This window comes from Heteronotia binoei, chromosome 3 (assembly GCF_032191835.1).
Source record: "Heteronotia binoei isolate CCM8104 ecotype False Entrance Well chromosome 3, APGP_CSIRO_Hbin_v1, whole genome shotgun sequence".
Taxonomy (NCBI): domain Eukaryota; kingdom Metazoa; phylum Chordata; class Lepidosauria; order Squamata; family Gekkonidae; genus Heteronotia; species Heteronotia binoei.
In genome coordinates, this window is record NC_083225.1 from 57,129,012 (window position 1) to 57,152,437 (window position 23,426).

Consider the following 23,426-nt stretch of genomic DNA (forward strand, 5'->3'; position numbering starts at 1 on the left):
GTTTGTGTTGGGGCCACATTCAAAGGCATCCCGGGCCGCAGGTTGGACAAGCTTGGTCTAGCGTAATGTGAGAGAAAGCTGGGCCATCAACTTATATTTCCTTTCCTTTCTTTGTAGCCCTTTCTTCCTATTATTGAGTACAAGAGAAGTATTATTTTCTGTTTCCTGTGGAACTTAGAGGATGATTCATGCCTTTGTGCCTCTGTCCCTTATGCCTATGCTGGTGGATAGGCGCAAAGTCCTTCCCCACACTGCCAAGCATACATGCAGTGCCAGAAAACAGAATAGTCAAGGAAACAGGTGCAATGGTTAACTAGAATCAGAAATCCTTCTAAAGTGAAAGGGATGGTGCAGTGATTGACAGAAACTGGAAATGGAGAGCAGAAAATCTGGTACTTGGGGTAATGATGTTCCAGCATTGTTGGGATAATGATGTTCCAGTCCTTCTCTTCCACAGCACCCTTGGAGAACGCTGGGGAAGGGAAATGCCACTCTTTGGGCTGTGAGGGATCAGGGGAGTTCCTCTGATCCCTCAGAGGTGAAAGAACACTCGGGCCTTCACTTCCCCTGTGCCTTAGAGGATGCTGGAGAAGGGAAACGCTGCTCTTTCTTGACTCTGAGGGACCGGGGGAGTTCCTCTGATCCCTCAGAACCAAGAAAAAATGAGCAGGAAGCTCAGCGACGGTGTGAGCGGGGATGAGGCACCCACCCCTGCTGGGAGCTGGCACCCTAGGCAATCACCTAGTTCGCTGAATCCCATGCGCTGACCCTGAACAGGTTTGAGAGAACGACAGACTATGTGCTAAAGACAAGTAGTTATTTTGTAAAAACTGCTGTTCAGATAAAACTAGAGGGTTCAAGGTGACTGTGTTTGTAAGGGTTGCAACTGACCACATAGTTGACAACAGCAGTAAACTCCATGTTGAGTGATCCATTTCCACAAGGCAATTCTAGGAGAGTCCAGTGATGCCTCTACAGAAAAATATCAGCACCAAGGTCCAAATTACAATGTGGAGACAAAAAAGTAGTTGCATTATAAAGAGGAACATGTTGTAATATGTTACTATAGCAACTGGGAGAACTGTTGCTGTGAAAGAAGAGAGGAGGAAGAGTTACTATAGCAACAGATGGTAACTTTTGTAATTGGGATAAGTTTAGGAGAACTCTACTATTACCTCTAATGTCAGACAGGTAATTAGTGAAATAGAAAGGTATTTCTGTAATGCCTCTGTTACCACAAGTGTTTTATTACCAGCTGTTTTTTTTAGTAACAAAAGAAATCTGCATAATCTATTCCCCCACAAATCATATTCCTTGTATCCCTTCAGAGGGAGTTGTATTTTTATTAATTCATTTGATTCTAAGAATCACTTTCAAATGTCTGTTCCCTTCATTAAGGTCATCCTGGAAAATTCAGAATAAAAAACCCAAGAAATTATTAAAATATCAGAGTAATACTTTCTGATACATGCATTCTCTCTCTCTCCCTCTCTCTGCATGTCTGTGTACATATATATATATATGTGAGAAAGAGAGAGAGAATTCTGAATAATGAGGAAATTATGATTGTATATGAAAACATTTAAAATATTTTACATGAGATGACACTATTTCTTGAAGCAATTGCAATCAAAGGGAAATTTGATGGTTGGTTACATTTTGCATAAGTAAGTGGTTACCTAGCTTTAGAAGTCTGTAAAATAATCCCAAAATTTATTTGTCTCACTGAAATAAATAGTACAGAAAACTACTGGGTGGACTTGCAGCCGTATTTTACAATGTAGTAATGTGGTGTTGTGCGCAGCCTTGACAAATATAAGACCTGTTTTGTATGATATGGGTATGAACCAGCTGTTGTGGTTCATTATGGGCTCAGTAAAGGATGTAGCAATTTTGAGAACATAATTACAGGGTGTCATCCTTGCTTGGTAAGTAGGAGATGGCAAGCAACCATCTGGGAAAAAAAATAAGGTTGGAGTATTTTTGAAGTCTCTGGAGAATAAGACACTTTATGTACTAGCGTGGACTCAGCTGAAAGAAAGTTTCCATAGCAAAAAGTAACAGAAAACAATGATGAATGTGGCGAACTGGGCCTGCATCAGCTGATGGGCCCCAGTTCTGTCTATACCTCCTGAGATTTGATCTGAAGGGGCTGTTCCACTCTACTGCCTCAAGGTATTGCTGCCACCACTGCCCCTGTCTTGGGCTCTGGTTAGGCAGGACAGCTTCCTAACCTTCCTCTGGTGTCACTAAGAACCCAACTTGGGGCTCCCCTGGAGAGTTGCCAACTGGCCAATTTTACCACTTTCTCCCACTGCTAGCATTTCCAAGTGGTTGGGAGGGACTATGTGGTACAAAGGGACTTCACTCCTTCAACAATCAAAGGATTTATTTAAAACTCGCAACTATATACAGACATATAAAAAGTGAACAGAAGAAATAAAACAACATAGACAAAAACACTTAATCTTGCTCCTACCGTATACTCATGCCCTGTCTAGTTGGTATGCAAGCCAGGTTACTTATTTATTCTGGGGTAAACTGGTCAAACATATCTCCCATCTCTGGCCCAGGAGCAGGGCTGTTTCTCCTTCTGTCTCTTGCAAGCTCCAACCAATGACTGACTGGCTTCTCACCAAAAAAACTCAATAATATAAACAGCAGTTCCTGCCCAGGAACTGGCTCTCCCTCCTGCAGCATTCTGGGCAGATCTCCCCTAACCTTGATGGATTTTCTATCTCTCTAGGGAGTTGCCCTCAGATTACTGGTTGAAGACAGGAGGGGAGGGGGAATGAGGTGATTAGGCCAAGGGGGAATGAGGAGGAGATTAGGCTAAATTTGATAGTCTCTTCCCATACAACTCACACAAAGTTAAACCTACACACACATGATGGCATTTCTCCACAATTAATAATGATAATATATTTTCCATGAGTTTGAAATATGTTATTATCACTATAGTTGCTAATATCATTTGGCACAGGGGCTGTACCTCAGTTGCACATCATCTTCTGGTCATGCAGAAGGTCTCAGTTTCCATCCCTCAGTGAAAAGGTAGTAGGTAATGTGGAAGACCTTTACTGGAGACCTTGGAGAGCCACTTCTAGTCTGAGTAAACAACACTGACCTTGATCAATGCTCTCATTCAGAGTAAGGCAGCATTATGTGTGGGGAAAAGATGAATCCCTATAGCAATAACACAATATAAAGCAACAACATGTATTATATCCCATAATTATGGTTATTAAACATTACAAGGTTTCAAAAATATATTGAAATCCTCCATAGTCAATGTGTTCTCATGAAATTATCTGGCCGTCCTATGTGGTGGAGCCCAAAAATTGCTGACTGGCTTGTTTTTTTTAAAAAAAAACTGTATAAGAGATAGCAGTCTCAGCTCAAAAGTTGTAATGCACATATTGGGCTCCAATAAGGTGACATTCTTCTCTTATTTTGGCATGTAAGATAAGAATGCTGTGCAGTAGTGAGGTAGTATATACAGAATACAAAGTAGTAACAACAGACCAAAACACAAATAACCATCAAAATGACTAAAGGAAGCTGGAAAAAATGCATATCAACATCCTCAAATATAATAGAGCCTTAGTTACAAATAAGGTTCTTTTTAACCAAATTTCAGTTTTTGTAGTTATTTCCTTTTCAGATATACATAAGAAATTAAGGCTGTTCCCAAATGTGGTTAGAATCATTATTGTCCAGTCTTCATTGTTATAAAGGGTTGCAGAAGATCTTTTTCTGTGTATGTATCTTCTTAGAACTTTATGAAGAGGCAGAAATACAGAAGGGATACTAATACAAGGGAATAAGTTATTAATACAAACATGCCCCCTTAAACTGAATATAGGACATTATTAGAATCAAATGTCTGTGTGTGTGTATGGAACAAAATCTGTGTTTAAGCACTAATTCTAAATAATTCATATGCTAAAATTCTAATCAGCATTGGCATAATAGTTTTCCATGTCTAAAAAATAAGTTATTATATATCAAAAGCCTTTTCAAATATCCATTTTATTTTATATAAGTACTGGGCTCTGTCAATGCTTGCACTCACTTCTATGAGAGATGAATATATGTACTGGAAAAAAAACCCTGACCCATTAGACAAAACTTTAAATTTATTGAATAAGCCTTGAATACATTCTAATAAAAAACCACTCAAAGAAGTACGCTAATAATACATTTGACATGTTTTTGACATATTCTCTGCATATGTATTATGAAAGCACACAGAAATTTTTGCTGGGTCCAGATTTTTTTTGTTGTTGTTGTTAAATACGTTAACTATTGTCCACTGGGATGAAATTTTCAGGGACTGTACCCCCTTGCCATAGTTCTCCCTGCCAAAACACAGAATAATTTTAAAAGTCTGAATTATTCAAAACAAAGTGTACTTAATCCTAACCAATGACTTTGATACGTTCACTTTTTTGAAATATTTTTTTGTCTAATTCCATATGAGGCATTGATTTTTCAGATGTTATTTATTTGGTTTAGAAAAATAAGTGCTCTTCAGCTTTAGTATTCTCAAAGCAGGGTAGAAAGCTCCCACAGTATCAGTAATAGTTCAACACAACCCATAGTCTTGAATCCTTACTAATGTTTGTATAGATGCAAGGACTTCTGATCATGGAGTGCAGTATTCCCACTTTCCACCTCCCATGAGAGCACGAAATATAAAGTTGCTATCTTCCTGAAGACAAGCTCCCACCTCTGGGCTCCAGGCTCTACTGGCTTCTTTGCTCTATTGGGAAAGAGGGCAGGGAGCAATATCATGTAATGATGTGCAGCATCATGATGTCACTTCCAGTTTGTGTCCAGAACTGATGTTATAACACTAGGTATTTCCATGTCTCTGTGGTAAAAACCCCATATTTAGGTGGCTGTAGTAAAAATGAAGATGAAGATATTGGATTTATATCCCGCCCTCCACTCCGAAGAGTCTCAGAGCGGCTCACAATCTCCTTTACCTTCCTCCCCCACAACAGACACCCTGTGAGGTGGGTGAGGCTGGAGAGGGCTCTCACTGCAGCTGCCCTTTCAAGGACCACCTCTGCCAGAGCTATGGCTGACCCAAGGCCATGCCATCAGGTGCAAGTGGAGGAGTGGAGAATCAAACCTGGTTCTCCCAGATAAGAGTCCATACACTTAACCACTACACCAAACTGGCTCTCCAGTTTGGTATAGTTTGGTGTAAAATCACATTGTAACAAGTTGTGTATCTCGGGCTTGCATTTTGGTGTGTAATGGCTTGTGTTTATGTCTCTTGTTGTGAAGAGCAGTAATTAAAAAGAAGAAAAAACATAGAGATGAGCTAACCTGTAAAGAGTCATGATGTCATTTCTAGGCACTAGCCTGGAATGGCATAATGATGTTGTGCAGTGTTACTCCCCACCCCCAGAGTCTCTGCTGGTTGCCAGCAGTTAGCTATCCACCACTGGAATGAAATTTTCAGGGACTCCCAAAGAGTTTTCTCTACATTCATCTGGAAGCTCTCCTTCAATGCCCCATTAAATTCTATTCCTGGGGGCAGAGGTGCAAACCAGCATTGTATTAAAAATGTAATCCTAAAGGCACTTTCTTGGGATTAAACCACACTGAATAATTTGAGATTTATTTCTGAATGGACCATTTAGGATTGCTCCCTTTAGCTACTCAAGTAATTACTTTGCTTTTTGGCTACTATGAAAACAATTATTTATACTTATTTACTATTTATTTCATTGACGAAATTTGTATGCCATCTTTCTGCCTTTTTCAGGGTCCTTAAAGTGGCTAACAGATGAAATACATTCATAATAAAAACACATCTTAAAATCGATTAAAACCAAACAAAATAACACAATTCAATTAGAACCAAGTTAAAATACACATAAAATGTGTGTGTAAGGTGCTGTCAAGTTGCAGCTGATTTGAAGGGGCTTTGAAGGCAAATGAGAAGCAGAGTTGGTTTGCCATTGGCTTGCTCTGCAGAATCTTCTTTGATGGTCTCCCTTCCAAGTACCAACCCTGATATCAACCAAGATCTGAAAATTTTAGGCTATACCATGTTGCCTTTCCTCCCCACCCCCGCAAAAAAAATTAGAATAATTAAAAACAGGACAAGAAGGGCTGTGTATACTTGAGTTGCATCCTGCCTAAATCGAACTGTTAGAGGTAATAATATTTTGCTTTTATATTGTTAATTTCAACTATTCAAACACTTAAAAGCTATTTTCTCAGCATAATAGCTCTGTAAATTAGGCTAACATTTGGTCAGGACTAGAATGTGGTCATATGTGTGGAAATCTTTTCCTGCATTGTGTAGGGGGTTGGACTAGATGACCCTGGAGGTACCTTCCAACTCTATGATTCTACTATTCTATGATAAAGGACATGATGCTGAAGCTTAGCAGTTCTATACAGGGCTTTTTTTGTAGCAAAAGCCCAGCAGGAACACATTTGCATATTAGGCCACACCCCCTGATGCCAAGCCAGCGGGAGCTGCATTTCTGTGTATTCCTGCTCAAAAAATGACCTGGTTTTATATATATGTAAGTGCCTGGATGGTAGGCCTCCTGGAATCTCTATCTTAAATTCCATGGAAGAAAAGCAAGATATAAGAGCAACAAATAATAAGTTTTGATCATGACATGAATTTATGTAGGGAAAAGGGAGAAAAATAAAGTATTATTTCAGTTGAATTTTGAAACTGATCACAAACAGATCGAGGCATGTCAAAATTGTAACCAATTGGTTTATTTTTCTTTGATTACAGGAATATCAAATTGATATATTTTTTGCTCAGACGTGGACTGACAGCCGCCTTCGTTTTAACAGCACCATGAAAAGAAGTCTAACCCTCAACAGCAATATGGTTGGGTTAATTTGGATCCCAGATACTATCTTCAGGAATTCTAAAACTGCAGAAGCTCATTGGATTACTACGCCAAATCAGCTCCTGAGAATATGGAATGATGGGAAGATCTTGTACACATTGAGGTAGGAAGTAGGGGTGTGCAAAAAAAAAATATGGAATTACACGGATTCGGAAATACACGGGGCCAAAAAGATACAGAATACCATGAATTTCCTATTACCGTACTCGGAATAGCTGCATACACAGTAGATGCGCGGCTATTTCCGAATATACGGCCCCATTATACCCTATGGCCATTGAAATCAATTGCAAAATAGGGTATATTGGAAGCCACCTGGAGGGGAGGGGATTTGAGGGAGAGCCCCCAAATTTGCAGGGAACCTTCAAAGGACGCTCCCCAACAAACCCTCCAAGTCCCAAAAAGATTGGGCCAGGGGGTCCCATTCCAGGGGCACCCAAAGAGGGTGCCCCTATCCCACCATTATACCCTATGGGCCATTGAAATCAATGGCAACGTAGGACATAATTAGAGGCTACTGGGGGGCAGGGGGTTTGAGGGAGAGCCGCTAAAACTTCAGGGAACCCACAGGGAACTTTCCCCTATAAAACCCCCAAGTCCCAAAAAGATTTGGCCAGGGGGTCCCTGTCTTTGGAGGCCCATTTCCACCAATGATGGTGAAAGTCCAATTAGCCACTTCCTCCACTATAATTGCTGTGGAAAAAGTGGCTCTGGCCAGAGGGGGGTTTGAGGGAGAGGCCCCAAACTGCAGGGAAGCTTCAGGGGACTCCCCAGCATGAAACCCCCCTGGCCCAAAAAGACTGCACCCATCAGTGGGCACCCCAAAAGGAATACTGCTCCCAATGGTGAGAAAAAACCAATTAGAGCCACTTCCTCACTGTAATTGTTGTGGGAAAAGTGGCTCTGGGGAGCAGGAGGTTTTGAGGAGAGCCCCCCAAACTGCTGTGCAGCTTCAGGGCACTGTCCCACACAAAACCCACAAGGCCCAAAAAAAATTGGACTAGGGGGTCCAATTCCTGGGGCACCCAAAGCCAAACCTAACTTCACACCAGATATTCTCTATAGGATCCAAATGCACTACATCCTCTATCTACTCTATGAACCCTGCAGGCCTGGAACCAATATAAACCCAGTTGCCAACATCACTGCCACACAAAACACAATCTGCTCAAGGTCTGCTCTGCAGACCTGGCTGCAGCAAACCCAGATGCCAGCTCTCCAGCCCTGCCTCAAACAACACGGGGAGAGCTGGCCAAGCACAACAAGCCTGCTGGTTCTGGGTCTCTCACCCAGGTGCCAGCTCCCCCCCCAAAAAAAAAACAGAACCAGGAAAAGGGACAACAGGAGAAGGCCAAGAAACTCAACTGTTAAAAAGTAGCCTTTTAAACAATGAAAATTAGGCCAAACAGCACCCCCCCCCCCAGAAACAGAAGAGAAAAGGAACAACAGCAGCACAACACAGCAGCAACAAATCAAACACAGAATCCTTTTAAAACAGTGAAAAACTTAACTTTTAACAATACAAGAACTTTACCAACCCCTCCCCCCCCCAAAAAAAACCCCTTCACCCTAACCCCAAGAAATCCAAGCCACCCAAATCAGGAGAAGTAAAAGGACACTGCACTTTTAAAAGTCCTTTCACTAAAGTAAGATACGGGCAAATTGGCAAAAAACCCCCCCACCCCAAGCCCCCACCCCCAGCAGAACCCCCTAACCCCAAATAAGCTACCCAGTACTCACCCACCCAAAGCTGGATAAGTAAAGGGACTCTGAGTCTTAAAAAGTCCTTTTACTAACTAAAATAAAAACAAGAACACCAAGACTGTCTTACCTTAGACATCTTCTCTTCTCAAGGCAGGTCAGGAAAGGCTGAGAGAGAGCAGCAGCAGCTGAGGCCAAGGGCCAGCGCAGCACAATCTCTCTCTCACACCAACCCAAAACACAACAGCAATGGTATGGAGTCCAGCCAGGCAGACTCTGACCCTACACAGAGCAGTTTCAAAAAATAGCACTGCTCTGTGATTGGCCAGAAAACACTATTTACTTGGATACCCAAGTAAACAAAAGAACAACAATGTAGCTGATGGCTGAGGGATTAGCCCAGCCATCAGCTACACAAAAGCCCTTCAAAGCATGCATTTGCAATGCATTTTGCAAATGCATGCTTTGGATTGGCTGCTGGGGCTCCTGTCCCCCTCCCCCTCCCTCCCTGATCCCAGGAAGGCTATGGGAGAGGTGGGAAAAGGCTTCCAAAGGTGGGAAAAGAAGCAAGCAGCTCCCCTGAGGCTGCAGAAGCTCCTTTCCCGCCTTTTCCATTGACTTCCATATACTTCCGAATATCTATACAGAAGTATAGGGGGACCCATATATGGCTCCTGTTTAATGGCCTGAAAATGGAATCGGAAGTATACGGTGCCGTATACTTCCGAATCAGGGGTGATTCGGTGGTCTATGCGGTTTGACCAAGCCAAATGCACACCCCTAGTAGGAAGTAAACCTTTGTGTCTTGACATTTAAAGAGTTTTGTTCACTCCTTGAGGTCTTGGCCTAGTTCTGGAATCAGTACAATCAGGGTTTTTTTTTTTCTGGGGGAACATGGTGGAATGTTCTGGAACCTCTTCATGGAAACAAAATTCTAAAAAAAGAAGAAGTTGAAAAGTTCATGAGGGAAACCTGTGTGTTTCTCCTTCATTTCCCTCTTGAGAGTTCTGGCAACTCTTTTTCCAGAAGAAAAGGCCCTGAGTAAAATTACTCTGATCCTATTGATTTGATTTGCTGTGCTATAAGCTCCAAGAGTGGCTTGTGATGAGGAATAAGTGGGTTGCCAGCTCTGTGTTAGGAATAGCTAGAGATTTGGGGGATGGAGCCGAGAGAGGGTGGGAGTTAGAAAGGGGAGGGACCACCATATTGCATAATGTCATAGAGCCATCCGTGGGAAGGGCGGGATATAAATCCCAAATAAATAAATAAATAGAATCCATCCTCCAAAGCAACTATTTTATCTAGGGGAACAGATATCTGTAGCCTAGAGTGCAATTGTAAAAGTAGGAGATCTCTAGGTCCCACCTGGAGGTTAGCAACCCCTAGGAACAATCTTTCCTATGATGATAGAGAGTTGGATCCAGACTAAAGGTTCCATGGTACAAATACTTCTGCCTACAGAGCATATATATTCTCCATCTTCCCTCTCCTCTGGCAACTTAAACTGCCCCATGAAATCTTTTTTGCAGGGCAGAGAGGACCCCCAGAACTAGGATTTGGGGACAGCATTTCAGGCTACCAGGGGAGGGGGAAAAATAGAGCTCTGCAGGTGAAAGTCCTTGTGCCTGTAGAAGCATTCATCCAGAGGTGCTGCTTGCATGATTTTCTTCCTCAGCAGGTTTCAGTGTTGAGGCTGAAATTTACATGTTTTTTGAAATCTGGTGGAAAAAATGGTAGCTTATTGTTCCATCACATTGAGGGCAATACATAATGCTACATGTATTACCAAATGTGTGTGTGTACACACACACACACTGCATGATAGCAAACTTTTAAAGAGCTGTTTTAACAATCAAGCCTTTGAAATGCTTTCATTGTTAAGTTTTTTATCACATGGATGCAGTAACAGGTACCTGATTTCTCCATAGGCTTACCATCAATGCTGAATGCCAGTTGCAATTACATAATTTTCCAATGGATAAGCATTCATGCCCACTGGTGTTCTCCAGCTGTAAGTAATATGTCTACCATCTACAGTATATGTATCTACAATCTGCAGGGCTTTGCATGAAGGCATGAAGTCATAAATTTGCTAGTTCCGATAAGTGTTTCAGGTCTGTTACTGAGGCACTGGCTCAAGGTACTCATTTTTCTGTTTGCTGAATGTGTGTATTTTTCCATCTGCCTTTATGGCAGGAAATTCACACCTTGCAACATTGTGACAAAATGCAATGGTCAATAATTTGTAGTCTCATTTATAGCAGATACAGAAGTAGAATCTGAGTTCTGTTCACCTAAGGTGTCATGTGCATACAATGAAGCAACCAAAAAAAGATCTCCAGCTAAATGTAGGATGTTGTGGGTTGTGCTAGGAATAAAGGCCTATTCATTTACAGATGTGTTAAGGTTTTACATTTCATGTTGTAAGTCAAAGTAATATCGCATCAGTAGGCAAAGGATGTTATTGTTCATATACTTGCCATTTTTGAATGGAAGGTATTGTTTGTCTTTTTGTATGTATGAGACAGCAAGTCTTGTCTCTGGGTGAGATCACACAAGAGGTTTGGTGAGGCAGTATCCCAGCTTTGAAAAAGCCGGTTCTCTTTTATCCATGCTTCGGCAATCACACAGCCCCTGCTTTGCTGCCAGGAGAGGCACCAGCTGCATACTTGCAAGAGGAGCATTCAGACTGCTCATGCACATGCCAGGAGGGAGTGGGCGGTGGGCGCAGCACACACCTGATGATTCAGACAACCAGGAAATGCATCTTGCATATGTTTTAGAGGTTTGCGGCCAAGAACTTCCTGGTAGCTACTTAATCTGGTCCCAGCTCACCTTCAGATGAGGTAGGTACAGGCGGGACTCAGGGGCAGATGTGCATGTTACACACATTACATCTGGAGGGGAGGCATGGCTAGGTCAGGCCAAATCTCTTGTGTGATCACTTCCATTTTTGGAGGTGCCTGCTGTAACCCTGCTGAAAACAGGAACACTGGAGGGAAATGGAATGCCACATTTTAATCAACATGTATCCCCAGCTCTAGAATTCTACTGAAAATATTATCCAGCATGATTAGCAATGTTTCAGTTGGTGTGATACTTTGTGTACTGTTCATGTTGGTCTTAATAATATGCAATCATTTCAGGGAGGTCATTGTCAATGTGACCACAGTTCTTTCAAAGCATAGTAGATTATGCTTCATTTCTTTACAACCACTGTTTGGTTCAGTATCTTTTGTGGAGGAGTCAAGTTTGCAGGATCACAGAGGTCCATTAAGCCATTCAAAGGAGTACATCTGAACCCTGAAGTTGAGGGTGGTTCAGGCCACATGGAAGTCTCTGTTGGTCCATATGCCTGCTGATGACTTATATGGACTACCACTAAGACCAGTATGGAGTACATGGGACAAGGATGGCTGGTTATCTACTGTGGTTGGTTGTCTACTGTGTGTTCTATCAGATTCCTTTCCAGACACATTCCCATGGGCAATTCTTATGTTCCTAAATGTATTTCATAGTTCCAAAATGGGCACAATTAACTGGAAAGTTCTCATGCAGCTCCTGTTCATTTCAATTAGGATATGTATGTATATAGAAGAACTTCTTGGGTAATCATGGCTTATGTGTGTAAGGAGGTGGCTTTTAGATGTGCATTCAGTACTGTGTCCTCAAGAAATAGGGATGACTGCTGGGTTCAACAATGTTCCAAGTATAACGTGGAAATTTAAAATGCTTGGAAGAGATACCTTCCATTCCTTGGAATTTAAAAGGAAAAGAATGTCCTGAGACAAGAAAATACTACCAGAGGATAGGAATGCAGCTGCTTGTTACTAGCTGAAGAGTTCTTCCTTTACAGTGCAATCCTATGCAGAGGAACTGAAGACCATTGAAATCAGTGAGCTTATACAGGAGTATCTTGACATGGAATTGCACTGGAACAAAGAACATTCAAACTTGTGTACATGCAAAGCTATTATTGACAGATTTATTAGTGTATTTTAGCTAAGAATATTTTACATGCATCTGATCTTTGATTGCAATAAACCATTATGACAGATTTATTAAAGCATTTATGTCTCTTCTCCCACACATTTAAGTATGCTAACAACTAATTGTTTCAAATGTTATCATCTATAAAATAAGAAACAGTACTTATTGCAATGAAAAACAACAATAACCACATCAGAAGTCACCGACAAAAAGAATGCCCTCTGACAAAGAAAGAGTCTTCAGGAAAGGATGAAAGAAGGACTTTGTGAATCTCTTCCAGGGCCCATTTCAAAAGACCAGGAGGACAAAGGCTGAAAAATGTTCTAGATCTTGCCAAGAATGCTTGAATCTATCAGTCAGGGAAATGGTAACAAAACTCACATACTTGGACTCAGAAGACAAAAAGATGTGAGTGACTTTATATGGGGAGGGGTGGTCCAAGCATGTTATAAAGAACTGCTGAATTATCAGGGAACAGTGTTAGTTACCTGACAAGCTGATCTGTGAGGATCACACACAAGATGTTAGGGAACAAAACCTCTTGAACTGGTGGTTTTTCACATCAGTATTTAAATTATAAGGTTGACCTTCAACCACAGTTTTAAAACTAAAACAGAAGAAAAATCATGGTTAACAGAGGAATTTAATATTTGCCCTCCAAAGTAATGCATGTTATTATAAAAGAACATTGTGGTGCAATGAAAGGTACCTCTGAGTATTATAAAGGAAGCATAAAATAAAGCATATATGTCAGAGAGCCCTCCAAATAGCTGTTATCCACCTGATAAGAGCATCTCAAATCCATTGACAAGTGGCTGGAATGGGGGCTCCGGTGGGCAGCTGAGCAACATTTCAGTGAGGGGAGAAAATCTACCAATGTTTAATTTCTGAAGCAAACTTTTCCAGCCTGTTGCAACATTCTAATACAATTTTTTCCACTATGAGCTTTCTCAGATTTTCCAATATGGTAGCATCCAGAGCCAACATAGCACCCACCCCCAGCTGTAGTCCTGCCACACAGTTCAGCTAGCTGACAGGGCCATGCCTACATGACCCAATGGCAGCCCAGTGGAGCCAGAAGTCAGGAGGCTTGCAACAGCTTTGGTCCACAAGGGGGAAGTGAGGGGTGGCCACAGAGCTTTTTTTGAGCAGGAAGACACAGGAACGCAGTTCCGGCTTTCTTGGTGCCAGGGGGTGTGGCCTAATATGCAAATAAGTCCATGCTGGGCTTTTTCTACAAAAGTCCTGTGAGAAACAATTGTGACATCAGGAGTGTGGCCTAATATGCAAATGACTTCCTGCTGGGCTTTTTCTTAAAAAAAAAAAAAGCCCTGGGTGGCCACCACCATTCATAGTTCTGCATGAACAGGATCCAAGGCGAGAAACTTGCAGGAGCTGTGAGGTCTATGACTCCAAATAAATTTTAGGGAGTGAATGACTGGCCAGATGATTGATGGAGACCAGTTGTGCCAAATTCCTAAATAACTAATATTCACAATACGTATTCCAGTTTCTTCCTATGTGCTTTATGAATGAAACAGAAATGCCGTTCTCAAACCTTCTTCTAAATAAATTCATTTGTTGAGATTGTATTTAACACAAGGAATGGTGCTGAAATAAAACACATGCACAGTACCACACCATTTGCAATGTATTGCTGTTGCATCATTGCAAAAATTTGCCCTACCTTCTTCATTCTGCTATGTTTTCAGTAAGTATTATTGTTCTTGCAAGATTCTGGCCTAGGCCCATTTCTGACTTCCTCCAAGTATATTTAGATGAGCAGTCACATCTAAAAGTCACATCTTCTCTGAGATGGGGCTGGTGAGAATGTGGAACAGGGTTTTCTTGGTGGTAGCACCCACTGTGAAGAGTTCTCTTCCATAAGACTTAAGTCTGGCTTCCTTCTTATTGTCTTTCTGACAACAGCCTAAAATTCTTCTTTGTTTTTGAAAGTTCATCCACCTAGCTGATGTATTCTGTTGGGGTTTTTTTCTTTAAATGCTTCCATTTTAGTGTCAGTGATTATGCTAGGTTTTGCTTAGTATTCATTGTGTCTTAATTTTATACTTTAATTGGGCAGAAAAATGGAATACAATTGTTCTAAATAAATAAAATTGTGATGCATCAGTATGGCAGAGAACATGGTATAGCTCTTAACAGTTTAACCACAGACTCCAAATTATATGTATACAGACAATATTTCACTTTGAAAAATGCTATTCTTGTTCTTAAGGTATTTTCAATGAAGTATGCAAAGAGATTATTTATATACAAATTACAACATACAACATTACAACACTTGAGACATTAAAATCAATAAAAACAATAAAAACAGCTGGAAATTGTTCTAACCTTAATACCCTTCTGTCTCATGCTCTGAACCAGGAGGTTTCTACTTAAAACAAGTAGAAACCTCCTGGTTCAGAGCAGGCGACAGAAGGGTATAAAGTAAGAACAATTTCCACCTGGCCACTACTTAATGATGTCATAGTTCAAGTGGGCCTTTTCAAGGGAGTCCAGTTTAGTTTAGTTTGGTTTAATGTGGATGCCCACTGCCTCAACCAAAGGCCTGGTGGAACAGCTCCATCTTGCAGGCCCTGTGAAAAGGTAACAGATCTGACAGGGCCTTAATCTCCAATGGGATCATGTTTCACCAGGCTAGGGCCAGGGCAGAAAAAGCCTTGGTCAAGGCCAGATGGACATCCTTAGGGCCAGAGACAACCAAGAGATGTTGGTTTTCTGAGCATAAAGCACATACAGGGAGAGACAGTCCCTCAGATATGTTGATCCCAGGACATGCAGGACTTTGAAGGGCAATACCTTGAAACAAATCTAGTACTCTATGATATAGATATATGTATCTCCTTGCCATAACCCAAAAAGCTAGAATAACAAGCAGTGGGTAGGGAAGTGCTTGAGATCCTTTCTTAGTCTAATTACACAAGCAGTTTTTTGTTCTGATTCTATAGATATGCAGTGTTTCCTCTCTCAGAACTAGCTCAGTACAGATGACTTCTCCATTTGTTGAATCACTGCCCAGGAAAGGTGATCAGCCATGAACATTCTGGCCCCACTTCCTGCCTCCACATAATAGCCTGGTCATCTGCAGACTGTGACCATTCAGAAGCAGTGGCCATGTGTACACTCCCCCTCCACAGTCAGGGATGCTTGTGCCTGCTTTCCCTTCCTGCATGATTTATTTATTTATTTATTTATTCTATGACTTATATCCCGCCCTTCCCATAAAATGGCTCAGGGCAGCTCACAACAAATGATAAACATACGGGGGAGGATCTGTGCCACAGTTGAATTATGGAACTCATTGCAGTAGTTGAGTACTCAAAACTTGTGAGGGATTAGGTGAAATTTCTGGTGACTCAAAAGTCTCTAAGTATACTAGCACATTTTGTTCATGTCCAGTGGAAATCATTATGAAAGGACATTGTACCCTAAAATAGCATAAGCGTGAAATTACCAGGAAGGAAATAGCATAAGAACATAAGAGAAGCAATGTTGGATCAGGCAATGGCCCATCCAGTCCAACACTCTGTCTCACAGTGGCCAATATATGTGTATATATATACATATACACACAGAGAGAGAGAAACACACACACACACATATATACACACCATGGCTAATAGCCACTGATGCACCTCTGCTCCATATTTTTATCCAATCCCCTCTTAAAGCTGGCTATGCTTGTAGCCGCCACCACCTCCTGTGGCAGTGAATTTCACATGTTAATCATCCTTTGGGTGAAGAAGTACTTCCTTTTATCCGTTTTAACCTGACTGCTCAGCAATTTCATTGAATGTCCATGAGTTCTTGTATTGTGAGAAAGGGAGAAAAAGTACTTCTTTCTTTGCTTTCTCCATCCCATGCATAATCTTGTAAACCTCTATCATGTCACCCCACAGTCAATGTTTCTTCAAGCTAAAGAGCCCCAAGCGTTTTAACCCTTCTTCATAGGGAAAGTGTTCCAAACCTTTAATCATTCTAGTTGCCCTTTTCTGGACTTTTTCCAATGCTATAATATCCTTTTTGAGGTGCGGTGACCAGAATTGTACACAGTATTCCAAATGAGACCGCACCATCGATTTATACAGGGGCATTATCATACTGGCTGATTTGTTTTCAGTTCCCTTACTAATAATTTCCAGAGTGGCATTGGCCTTTTTTATTGCAATCACACACTGTCTTGACATTTTCAGTGAGTTATCTACCATGACCCAAAGATCTCTCTCTTGGTCAGTCTCTGCCAGTTCACAACCCATCAACTGGCATTTGTAGCTGGGATTCTTGGTCCTAATGTGCATTACTTTGCACTTGGCCACATTGAACCTCATCTGCCATATTGACACCCACTCACTCAGCCTCAACAGATCCCTTTGGAGTGCCTCACAATCCTCTCTTGTTCTCACTACCCTGAACAATTTAGTGTCATCTGCAAACTTGGCCACTTCACTGCTTACTCCCAACTCCAAATCATTAATGGACAAGTTAAAGAGCACGGGCCCCAGTACTGAGCCATGCGGCACCCCACTGCTTACCGTCCTCCACTGTGAAGACTGCCCATTTATATTCACTCTCTGCTTCCTATTAATTAGCCAGTTTTTGATCCACAAGAGGATCTGTCCTTTTACTCCATGACTGTCTAGCTTACTAAGGAGCCTTTGATAAGAAACTATATCAAAAGTTTTCTGGAAGTCTCTGGGCGTTTTCCCACAGAGCTTACCGTGGAGCGACATCCCTCTTCACCGCGCAGCATCTGCGTGGATTTCCCAGCAACTGCTCCGCAGAACCAGGAAGTGCCGGACTTTTTGCGTCGCAGATGTAAACCGCTAAAAACCAGTTTATGTTAGCGACACAAAAGCCGCGGCTCTTTCTGGTTATGTGGAGCAGTTGGTGGGAAATCCGCACAGACGCTGCGCGGTGAAGAGGGACGTCGCTCCGTGGGAAAACGCCCAAGGTAAACAACATCTATTGGGTCCCCTTTGTCCACATGTGTGTTCACTCCCTCAAAGAAATCTAACAGGTTAGTGAGGCAAGATCTTCCCTTACAGAACCCATGCTGAGTCTTCCTCAGTAACCCATGTTCAACAATGTGCCTACTCATTCTGACCTTGATAATGGTTTCTACCAACTTTCCCGGTATTGAAGTCAGACTGACTGTCCTGTAATTTCCTGGATCTCCTCTGGAACCCTTTTTAAAGATGGGGGTAACATTTGCTACCTTCCAGTCCTCAGGAACGGAGGAAGATTTAAATAAAAAATTACATATTTTTGTCAGGAGATCCACAAGTTCAACTTTGAGTTCTTTCAGAACTCTTGGATGTATGCCATCCAGACCTGGCTGGTTTCCTGCTTCTAATATATTTGAAGAAATTTTTATTGTTGGTCTTTATGTTTTTTGCAATATGCTCCTCATAGTCCCTTTTTGACTGCCTGATCATAATCTTGCATTTGATTTGCCACAGTCTTAATAACGTTATGGTCACTGCTCCCAAATGGTGCAATCACTTTTACATCTCTCACCAAGTCTTGGGCATTACTTAGGACCAAATCCAGGATCGCCCCACCCCTGGTAGGTTCTATGACCATCTGCTCCATAGCAAAGTCATTGAGAGCATCTAGAAATTCAATCACTTTCTCTCGACCTGAACACATATGGACCCAATCAATCTGCGGGTAGTTAAAATCACCTATTACATCACAGTTTTTACATTTAGCCGCTACCTTTAATCCTTCCATCATATTATAATCATCCTCTTATCTTTTGATTTGGTGGGCAATAACAAACTCCCATAGTTAAATTTCCTTTTGGGCCCTCTATTTCGACCCAAAGCATTTCTAGAAGGGAATCTAATTCTTTGACCTCAGTCTTACTGTACACCCTCTCTGACATACAGAGCCACCCCACCTCCAACCCTTCCTTCCCTATCCTTCCGATATAACTTATATCCAAGAATCACCCTGTCCCACTGATTCTCCTCATTCCACCAAGTTTCTGAAATTCCCACAATCAATCAATCAATTTTTATTTGTATCCTGCCCTCCCCGCTGAAGCAGGCTCAGGGCGGCTAACAACATAATCAATACATTAGTTTTACAAGGTATTTGAACATAACTAATTAACACATTAATTAAAATTCTACTAAAACTCTAAAATCAATAAAATCATTAAAATTAATATACTGGTGCTATTGTATAGGTTTCACTAGTAGTTTCCCTTAATCGGTGAAGGCCAATCGGAACAGGGTGGTCTTGCAATGTCTGTCTTCCCCCAATACAAAACATTCCAACTCACCAATTTTACTTTGAACACTTCTAGCATTTGTATACAAACATCTATAATTTCCCAGGCAAGTTAGGCCCACAACCTTCCTCCTGCTGCCTTGAGCCTTTTGCAGACACTCCATACTGTTTGTCACCATCTCAGTGGACAACTCTGATCCATTACCCGGTATAAAAGTAATAGCTAACCCTTCATCTCTTTGAGATGAGTCCTCCTGAACCAGAGACATTTCATCTCCTGTTGGCTTTCCCCCAAGATTTAGCTTAAAAACTACTTTGCCACCTTTTTGATTTTAAGTGCCAGCAGCTTGGTTCCATCTGGACACAAGTGGAGACCGTCTCTTCGTACAGCTCCCGCTTGTTCCAGAAAGCATCTCAGTGCCTAACAAACGTAAACCCTTCCTTCCTACACCATCGTCTCATCCACACATTGAGACTTCTAATTTGTGCCTGTCTCACCAACCCTGCACGTGGAACAGATAGCACTTCTGAGAAGGCTACCTTGGAGGTCCTGGCCTTAAGTCTCCTGACTAGCAGCCTAATTTTTTCCTCCAGGACCTAATGACTGCATTTACCCACATAGTTGGTGACAACATGCAGCACGACCACTGGCTCCTCCCCAGCACTGTCTATCAGCCTATCTACAACACACGTAATGTCCGCTACCTTCGCACCAGGCAGGCAAGTCACCATATGGTCAGTATGCGGTTTTGCCACCCTGCTGTCTACTTGCCTAAGGATCGAACCACCAACTACCAAGTCCCCCCCCTCTCTCCCTGCCCATGGATGGTTCCTTGGTGCGAAAGGATACCCGCTCACCAGAAGAAGTGGTCCCTACTGAGGGCGCATTCTCCTTATCCTCAGCACAGTGCTCTGTTCCTTCTTGACCCACATGCTCCCTGGCAGCAATGGGACTGCCATGTTCAGAGTGGGGCTCATCTAATACATCCCCAAGAGTCTTCTCCAAGTGTCTAACTGACTGTCTCTGCTTCTCTAGGTCAGTCACCTCAGCCTCAAGGGTACAAACTCGTTCCCTGAGTACCAGGAGCTCCTTGCATCAAGTACACACCCAAGACTTCTGTCCTGTGGGCAGATAGTCATATATGTGACACTCAGTGCAGAACACTGGAAAGCCCCACCCCGCTGCTGGCATTCTACCTTCATGATAGCTTTTTAAAAAATATACAGTCCCCTGTTTGTTTATGTGGCTCTCCTTCTAGAGGGTCTACTTACCTTATTGGGAACACAAGGAAAATAGGGATCTGGGTTCCTGGTCCTTGCAGTATGTGGTGATCTATGAGTTAAGCAAAGGAAACTGAATATTGGTTTCAGTTTGCAGCATTTGGAGAACCTGTCAAGGGAGTTCTGGCATTTTAATCTTCATTATACAGACTTTGGAAGTAATTGGTCGTGAGTAGGCTTGGAGGGATATTTTGAGCCTGTACCCCTAAATTCTTAAAAAAAAGAAATCTTAAGCTGCAGAAAAATCTATAAACTTGTTAGCCTGGATTGGACTTATGTGCTAAGACTCTGATATCATGGACTAACCTCATCAGGCTGTGCCAAGATACTCATTCTTGGAACCATTCCTAGGAGGAGAATTTTAGTTAGAAAGATATTCTGGGGAATTTCTTTTAAGAATTCTGCCTAATGATATCTGTATATACTGATTGCTCCCAGTTATTTCTGCTTTCCAGGGTTTATGTTTTGTTACTGATGATGACAAGGGGTAGGGGGGGGGAGAGGTTGAGCAGGAATGCACAGGAACACAGTTCCAGCTGGCTTGGCATCAGGGTATGTGGCCTAATATGCAAATGAGCTTCTGCTGGGCTTTTTCTACAAAAAAGCCATGATGATGATGATGATGATGATGATGATGATGATGATGATGATGATGATTTATATGTTGCCCAATGCAGGGCTCTGGGTGATATAGAAAAGCATTAAAAATAAAACAAATAACAAAATAGAAATACATTATAAAAACAAATGGTGGACACTATTACATTAATTAATTACTGTTTTATTAATTACTTATTAATCATTCATTATCTTTGGGTATAAATGGATTGCATAGAGAAATCCTGCTTCCATTTTGCCACAGAAATGAGCTGTGGCAGAAATGACTGTCTTCTGGGTTTTTTTTAATTGCAGGAATGAATTCAGGGACATCTTTCTAATTTCAGCATCCATTAACATGGATTACAGGTGTTAACATGGATTACTCTGTGTTACAGGTGACAGTGCCTAAAACTGAGAGTTTAGAATCCTGAAAATAAATTGAGTAAAGCAGTGCATAACTTCTAAATTATGCTAGGATTCAAACTTGCCTGGAATGTGTACCCTTGAATATTAAAGAACTTCGGATGTCATTATGGAAGTTCAATTGCAAGGGGAAATTACATACACAAAAATCTTACCCCCTGATGATTAATTGAAAGTTATTCAAAGGCAGTTTTACTACATATCAGCTTCGGGGGGGGGGGGGGCAGAATATAAATGTTTTAATTGAAAATTATTCATGTATGAAAATTCTATTTTTTTTCAATTTAGCTTTTTCAAAGTTGACTTAATCCAACAGTATGCTTAACTGCAAATGCTTAAGGGAAAAAAAATCAAATTGTGGCAATATTAGTGTGAATTTTGCATTGCATTAAAGCTAGGCCAATTTAACACATGCACAAATTATAATTATAGCTTCTTCTATCCAGCAGCTGTACATTGGCTGCCATGATTGTACATGAGCCCTGGTTTCAGCAAACTTGGTATTTATTTCCCTGATGAAGAATTTTGAGAAAGCAAAAGCTGCAGTCTAAAACAGCCCCCGCCCTGCCCCCCAGCATGATAACCAATGAATGCGCACATTTCCTTTGGAGTACATCTCATTGAATGCAGGGGGGTTACTTCATAGTAAATATGCAGAGAACTGAAATGTCAAAATAATTTTTTCAAACATTCTTTCAAAAATCCTATTTGTTACTGTTTGACCTATGTTCTTAACAGTGATCGCTTCAATTTTAACTACAGGGAATCTTCTCCTTATTTATGCTGAAATTTAATCCTTTTAAAAAATCATTGGTACTCACCTATTGGCTTCAATTATATTTTAGTTGAGTTCAACAGATTAATTACCCACTAGAGGGGAAATCCTTTTATCTGTTTTTAGCATGATAAATTTCAAATGCATCAGGTATTTCCTTAGTTTCGTTTTGGATAAAGAGGTCCAAAAGTTTTGCTATGGACCTATTATTTCTCAAGTCTTTGTCTATTTGAATTCTTTCTTTCTCAGGGCATCTTTGCTTTCTGCAACTGGTGAACTTTTCTCATTTTGGATTGTAATTGAATTGCCAGCAATGAGCACTATTGAGTGGGGGGGGGGGTTGTATTGTTAACAATTTTAATGTAATTTGTTGTTAGGAAATGTAACTTTTTAGTTGTTGTTAACCACCCTGAGTCCGCTTATGGAGAGGGCGGGCTACGAATTTAAAGTAAATAAATAAATAATAAAAAATTGTGTGAATATATCATGCAAGCCAATTTAGAATTTTGCAGGGAGATGCTGGTCAATTTGTAATATACATGGACTCTACAAGGTAGGCAAATTCATATTTGAACCACCTAATTTTTATATTCTGTCTTTATCATATGGTACAATGAAGTGGGAAGAAAGTGAAAGTGAAGGTGAATTGTACTTATTTTAACTACTTTTCTGAAATGATTTATAACAAGGAGATGCTCAAACTATTGCACATGTAGAGTTTGTGTATCTCTTCTTTGCAAGTTGCTTTTATTAAGTTGCATTGGAAGTGTAATGAGATGCTTCCTTTCTGCTGATACGTCCTCACTGCCCATTCGTCATGTGATGTTAGAAGTTCTAGAATTAGGATTTATAGGAATGATTAACTATACAAGAAAAAGAAGAAACAAGTCACATATGTTCTTTCTTTGTTGTTTCTATGTGATGTATGTACCAATTCCAAGGACTATATGAGCTGGTTTACACATTGCTCAATATTTTTTCTGTTTTTTCTCTGAGGTCAACTGCAGCAAATTACTACAACAATACTACAAAACCTCAGCAATGTAGCATGCTGAAAAAAATGAGTTTGCATACTGCAGATTGGACTGTTTTCTGCTGCCTCTGAGAGGACTAGGGATTGTTGACCTAATGACAATTAAGTGGGATTTGTCTGGATACCCTTGTTGTGATAAAGATATCCCATGGTTTATACTCAGGGAGGCCCTAATCTGAGGGAAACCATTCTTTTCTGGAAAATGAAGCAATGAAAGTCATATTGCATGCTGGGATGAATTTCCTTTGTGGAGACAAATAGGCAGGATAGCAATGACTATGTGCCTACCTGCCATGAAGAAGAAAGAGATAATCTGTTTGGATATCCTGAGATACGCATTTTAATTTGATTGAATAAAAGGTATACATGGTGAATCCTCTCACAGTTTCATGATAGGTTAAAGTGAAACCGTCCCAGATGGGCCAGGAAGAGTTAAAAGGTCTGGACACTGAGAGAAGTACAC

The 23,426-nt window shown here is 41.1% G+C and overlaps 1 protein-coding gene across 4 annotated transcripts in view; it reads left to right on the forward strand.

The window, feature by feature from the left end:
* The window catches only part of GABRG3 (gamma-aminobutyric acid type A receptor subunit gamma3), a 570,781-nt gene that overhangs the window by 264,241 nt on the left and 283,114 nt on the right, over positions 1 to 23,426 (forward strand). For all 4 annotated transcript variants that reach the window (XM_060233866.1, XM_060233867.1, XM_060233868.1 and 1 more), the window contains 2 exons: positions 6,779 to 7,002; positions 10,529 to 10,611. In XM_060233866.1, coding sequence (XP_060089849.1) covers positions 6,779 to 7,002; positions 10,529 to 10,611 — 307 coding nt within the window. The remainder of the gene's footprint in view (positions 1 to 6,778; positions 7,003 to 10,528; positions 10,612 to 23,426) is intronic.